This window comes from Grus americana, chromosome 5 (assembly GCF_028858705.1).
Source record: "Grus americana isolate bGruAme1 chromosome 5, bGruAme1.mat, whole genome shotgun sequence".
NCBI lineage: Eukaryota > Metazoa > Chordata > Aves > Gruiformes > Gruidae > Grus > Grus americana.
In genome coordinates this window covers 10,823,390-10,829,793 of record NC_072856.1, presented here as the reverse complement: position 1 = coordinate 10,829,793, position 6,404 = coordinate 10,823,390, and the positions used below count along the sequence as shown (strand labels likewise).

The following is a 6,404-nucleotide window of genomic DNA, read 5'->3' as shown; positions in this document are numbered from 1 at the left end:
TTAAAAGAAGGAGAAGGAGAGGAAGGAGGCAGAGCACTAGACAGTCAAGTTTAGTGACTAATGGCACCAGAGTGAAGAAACCTGATGTGCTTTGTGACACTGCTGCTGCCTTGCTATATAACCTTAGGCGAGGCACTTGACTCCTTTATGCCATAGCATTCTTATCTGTAAAAATGAGATAACACCACCTTCCTCTGCAGGATGCTTTAAGATCCTTGGAGGAAAGGCAAAGGGTTGCTTGCATTCAGTGACCTTTTGGGATTCAGCAAGGCAGGGCCCAAACTTTCCTTCAGAGATGTGCTTATGTGCTTAAGCTCTCAAACTTCTGAAGCTTTGGTGGCAGTTTCCTGAGTCTGCAGACAGCTTGAAACAAAATTCCTCAGGGCTAAACTTGAGATCTAACAATGTAAATTTCTAATGCCAGCTTTTTAACCATGAATCATATACATAATCATCTGATAGGCTTATCCTACCCAAGTCAAGGGTTTGTCTCCATAATCTTAATCTTACTGCCTCCAACCAAACTGCCAATATCTTCGTTCTCTCTCTGGCAACGCTGCCTTGGGGGCTCCACTGGGGAGGCAGACCCAGTTTTCCATACACAGAGATGTGGTCAAGGGAAGATGGAATGATCACCTTCCAATTTCATTGCACAAAGCCAGGCTTGGATGCTGGATAGATACAGGCTGCCAGACAAGTTGGAGCAGCTTGACCTGTGGGGAGCATAAGATGTCTCTTCACATCACACCCTGCTCTTCCTGTATTGTTCTTTGCAAGAACAAAGTAGGTACAGACATTCCCATAGGAAATACATGTAAAATGAGATCAAAACTAAATGAGAAAGACAAAGAACCACCCGTAAAGGAGTCAGACAATTTCTCACTGCTTCATTTTGCCTTTTGCTGCACCTGATTCTGCAAAAGACAACAAGGAATTCCCAAGTTTCTGCCAGCCTGATAACAGCAAGAGTTTTCCTACTCTCCTTGAGTTTTTTTATCTGGGGCCTTTCAAAGGCAAAGTTGAATCGTACATCCCATTCCCATTCAATGCCCTATCATTCTGGGGCAGTGTGTGCTGTCAGGTTTGTCCCCGAGTCCTTAGGACCCCCTTTGCCAAGACCATTGTGTTCTCTTATAGGACCACCATTCCCGGGTCCACCTTCCTCTGCCCTGGAGCGAATGATGCTTTTAGGCATAATCCACGCATTGGACAAAAAGATCGCGTACCTCAGGAATGATCTTCCATCAGCAAACGCTTCCCTCTACACGAAGAAAGCATAGCGATCTAGCACTTTTGACACGCTATGAGAGCAAAATGACTTCCTCCTGAAACTGGCAGTGATGGACTTTACCGTTGGACAGGAGTAGACAACTTTAACCTAAGGCGGCTGGGGTCAGGAAGGAAGTTCAGCCTATTACCAGCACCCCTATCTTGCGTGTCCTTATTGCAACATGCAGTGGCCACCTCAGTTTGGAATCATTTAACCTGCAATAATACAGGAAAAGGACGTTAGCAGCAGGCACGTGATCCGCGTGATCTTCAGCTCCAGGAACGCTCGCATTCAGTGGTCCCTCAGCCCACTTCCTCACGGGACAGGAGGCTGCACGGCAGAAACCACCATCATAATTAGCCGCCTTACGCAGCCAGAGCAGAAGGCAGGCCGTCTTCCCCAGGACTATTCCTTCCAGGTAAATACAGGAAAAGCTAGCGCAGCAGCTGCCCACACTGAGCCTGTGTACTTTAAGGGAAAGGAGGACACTAGGCTGCAGAATCGTTAACTATTCTGTGTGCTTCAACTCTACTGTTTCAAACAGCAGAACTACAGTAGTTAGGCTACAATACCGTAACTCTGTTCTGTTACACTGACTGGGACACGAACCATATTCACGCAAAAATCCTCGCCACATGGTGTGCTAATTTTATTGGCTCTAAAAATCCCCCAGAAGGTACGGATCAGCCTTCAGGTTTTAGAGAGCTGACCCCCTTTACCCATTTAATACTTTCTAGCCATGCAGAAAAGCATAGGTCCGTGAATGCCCACAATGCAATCGCAACACGAAAATCAGTGCCACAACCCTGCGTTTTATTACCATTTTTTACATCTCCTCATTTTAATCCGCACTCGGAGACCGATCCTGTTCCCATCAAAGTACGCAGCAAGCTCCCATTAAAATCTGGCTCAGCTAGTATTTTAATAACACTTAGACATTCCCATCCTTTGCATATTTCATCTGCGAAGTGCTTTACAAACATGAATTTCCTAATTACAGGCGGATGATTTACTAAAACTGGAAATTCCTCACTAGTTCTGGCTTTCACTTTGAAGCTCCAGGATTCGCTCCTGTCCCTCGGCAGTTTGGAAGATCCCTCGACGCCGCTCGTTCGCGGCAGAGGCAGGGCAGAGAGGAAGATACAGAGACGACGGCGACCCGCCTTGAAGTTTCCGCGCCGGCGGATTTCGGCGCAGAGTGCCGGGGCGGCGCTGCCCGCGGGCCGGCGGCCACCGCCGGGGCGTGAGCCGCGGGGGGCGCCCACGTGGTGGGAGAGGAAAACCCGGCGGCAGCGGCGGCGGGACCCGGCAGAGCGCGGGGCGGCGGACGGGAGCCGCGCCGGGCTCCGCGCCGCACCGGGCCGGGCCCCTCCCGGCGGACCGCCGCGCCGCACCGGGCAGGAAGGGGTGGAGCGGCCGGCGGAGCGCACGGGCGGGGTGCCGCGGGCGGGGAGGCATCCCGGCCATGCTGAAGGCGGGCGGGCGGGCGGCGCCGCACCTCCCCTGAGCGCTCCCCATGGAGCGGCTGCCCGGCCAGCCCTGAGCCGGCGGCCCCGGCCGCCCGCCCGCAGCCGCCCCCGATGGAGCCCGAGGAGCGGAAGATCTCGGTGTGGATCTGCCAGGAGGAGAAGCTGATCTCCGGGCTCTCCCGGCGGACCACCTGCTCGGACGTGGTGCGGGTGTTGCTGGAGGACAGCCACCACCGGCGGCAGCGGCCGGCGCTGCCCGAGCCCGGCGGCGGGATGCTGTCGGGGCCGCCGCACTCCTACTGCATCGTGGAGAAGTGGCGCGGCTTCGAGCGGATCCTGCCCAACAAGACGAAGATCCTGCGGCTCTGGGTGGCGTGGGGGGACGAGCAGGAGAACGTGCGCTTCGTGCTGGTGCGCAGCGAGGCCTCGCTGCCCAACGCGGGGCCGCGCAGCGCTGAGGCGCGGGTGGTGCTCAGCAAGGAGCGCCCCGGCCACGGCCTGGGGGCGGCCCGCGCCAGCCTGGCGCTCACGCAGGAGCGGCAGCGGCGGGTGGTGAGGAAAGCCTTCCGCAAGCTGGCCAAGATCAACAAGAAGCGGCAGCAGCCGCTGGCCCGGGAGGTCTCGTCGGCGGAGAGGATGGAGACGTTGGTGCACCTGGTGCTCTCGCAGGACCACACCATCCGGCAGCAGATCCAGCGCCTCCGCGAGCTGGACCGGGAGATCGACAGGTACGAGGCCAAGATCCACCTGGACCGCATGAAGCGGCACGGCGTCAACTACGTGCAGGACACCTACCTGGTGGGGGCCGGCGGCGGGGAGCCGGAGCCGGGCCGGGAGCCCCAGCCCGCCGCCGGCCGCCCCGAGGAGGACTACGCCAGGAAGTGCGAGGAGGTGCTGCAGCTGCAGGAGCAGCGGGCGCAGCAGGAGGAGCTGCTGGAGCACCTGGCCGCCGAGATCCAGGAGGAGCTCAACGAGCGCTGGATGAAGCGGCGACGGGAGGAGCTGGAGCTGGCGGCGGGGCCCGGCCTGGCCGAGACGGACTGCGACACTACGGAGCTGAGCGGCGGCGGCGAGGGCGAGCTGCACCTGGAGCACGAGCGGGTGAAGACCCAGCTGAGCACCAGCCTCTACATCGGCCTCAAGCTGAGCACGGACCTGGAGGCCGTCAAAACCGACCTGGACTACACGCAGCGGGCGTGGGAGGACAAGGAGCGGGAGCTGCAGCGCCTGCTGGAGACGCTGGGCACCCTCGACGTGGCGGAGGCGCCGGCGGAGCCGCGCGGGGCAGCGGGCGGGGGGCGGCCGGCGGCGGGGGGCGGCGGCGCGGCCGGCTGGGTGGAGCAGGCGCGGGCGCTGCGCAAGGACCGCGCCGAGAACGACGAGGACTCGGACACGGGGCTGAGCTCCATGCACAGCCAGGACTCGGACTCGGTGCCCGTCTGCGAGTCCCTCGTCTAGCCGCCCGCCGCCCAGCCGGGCCCCGCAGCGCCAGGAATAGAGGGCGGGCTCCGGCCCGGCTCGCAGCGGAACCGGGCACGGTAGAGGCTCTGCCCGGTGCCCCGTCGGCCGCCCGGGCAGCGCGGCACAAGCTCGCCGTCGGTGCGGGGCTCGGCGGGGACGGGGCGGGTGGAGCGAGGCTGCCGGGGCAGAGGGGGGGGTGTAGGACTGCGGGCAGGTGGGGGGAGGCCAGAAAACTCCCGGTGCAGGAAGCAGTCACACAGAGGAAACATTTTAATTTTAGCTCTTGAGTTTAAACTTGTTCTAACTAGTCATCCGCGGGTAGCGTTTAGGCTGGCTCGCCGGTACTTTTATCTAAGGAAGAGAGACCCGCAGCGTGTTTGTGTTTCATTCACGTCTGGGATTGCTCGCTCCTTAAATCCTGCCGCCTGCTTCCCTCCGAAGGGTTTCTCGCTGGGCCTTTTAATCCTATGGTTCCCCACACTGTCCCCACTGTAGCATAGGCTACTTCAGATAATCTCTTTGCGAGTAAAATGCCAGGACGTGCTCTCCATAGGGTAAATCAGTTATCTCCCTCACAGTTTCTCAGCATTGCAAGTCAGAGGGTGGGTTATACTGGCTGTCATTTACAAATACACCCGGCTCCTCTACAGGCAAAAAGTCACTGAGACTAAAGCTGCTGCTCATTTAAAAACTGCGGAGGAGAAGAGGTGTCAATACTACTGAAGCTGACACTGGGACCTCCCAGGGCGCAAGCTTTTGGAAAGTACTGCAGTTCCTTTTGGCAACAAAAAGGGGTGATAAATCACCTCTTTAAAAAAAAAAAAAACCACAAACCAACCACAAACCAAAAACCCCTCCAAAAACCAACAAACTAAACCAAAATACAGACTAACGTATTAACTCTGCTCTGCGTAGTGCTTTTTCTTATGCATAGATAAGAGTGCTTTGTTCAAAGGTGTACTAAGAAATCTAATAGTATCAATGTTCATTTGACAGTCATTGAAAGTAATTAGCAGTGCCTGTATGTACACGGCCTTCAACTACATTTTTTCAGTAGGCTAGCTGATATTTGGCTGAGCTGGATTGTAGATGAACAAAGTACAGAATCAGCTTGAGCTACTGTTTTTAATAATATAGTTCGTATGAGGCCAAGAGATACAAGGATAAAAGCATGACTCAAGCCCTACCTGCACTACAGCTTAATCTTTTCAGTTATTCCAATAAAAAAAATACAGCATCAGCTGTAACATGCATTTCACTTAACTGCCAAATCTTCCTCTGTAGTTTAACACTTACTGAAAATATATGATCTGCTCTTACAATAAGAGACATTAAGAATTCCTATATTCCAGAATAATTGCAGAAACAGTTTAAGCAGTGAGAGACCAGAGAATGTTTAGTCAGGTCTGAATAAGTGTGAACTTTTTAAAACTTTTGAGATTATTATTTATGTAAGGCTATTTATGAAAGTTTTCATTTAACAATAAGAAAGTATAAAAAGGGGTGCACCAATAGACCAGTTCTTTACTTTTGATAAAAACCTCACAGCTTCCTCACCCAAAGACCGGGTTCCACTCTTTCACAGCGTTCTTGCTGGTCAGAATTCTGTTGGACAACAGAACAATGGACTCTGTAACCGGTCAGTTTGAAAGCAGTCGGAGAAATACTGTCTGTGGATTTGTTGAGGCTGTACAATTCCCTATATGCTATCATTCTTGATAAATGTTACTCCACTGAATGGGTCTCAGTTATAACAAACTGTGGTTTATTTTAAACACTGATTATATAATTGTTTTTCATATTTTAGTCAACATTGGAAAATATTTAAGAACCTATTTTTAGAGCTAATAAAACCCTTAAGACTAAATCAGTGTTCCAAATTGAGTGTGATTTAAAAAAAATATAAATATATATATATCAGGTCTGGGATTTTGTTGTGTTATCTTGTGGTGTCATTTACTCTCTGGCGAAGTGAGTAGAAAGATAGACCAAGTCAGACCTCTCTGGTCTGTCTCATGCCAGCACTGTCCCCTTGCTTTCTGATGGCACAAGGGGCTCCCTCAGGTACCAGTAACAGAGTGTGGTTCCTCAGATCAGTCACTGCAGGGGTAGCGTAGCGGCATTTAGAAGTGGTGGCATGTGTCCAGAGTGAGGAATTTCACCCCAGTCTGCTATTAAAAATACTTACGTGGAAGTAGAGCTGA

General features: G+C 53.6%; 1 protein-coding gene across 1 annotated transcript; it reads left to right on the top strand.

Moving 5' to 3' along the window:
• The first annotated feature begins 2,359 nt into the window (after positions 1 to 2,359).
• RASSF10 (Ras association domain family member 10) lies at positions 2,360 to 6,050 on the top strand. The gene has a single exon (XM_054828851.1). It carries the CDS (start codon positions 2,851 to 2,853, stop codon positions 4,195 to 4,197), a length of 1,347 nt encoding a protein of 448 aa, XP_054684826.1. The 5' UTR covers positions 2,360 to 2,850; the 3' UTR covers positions 4,198 to 6,050.
• Positions 6,051 to 6,404: the final 354 nt, after the last annotated feature.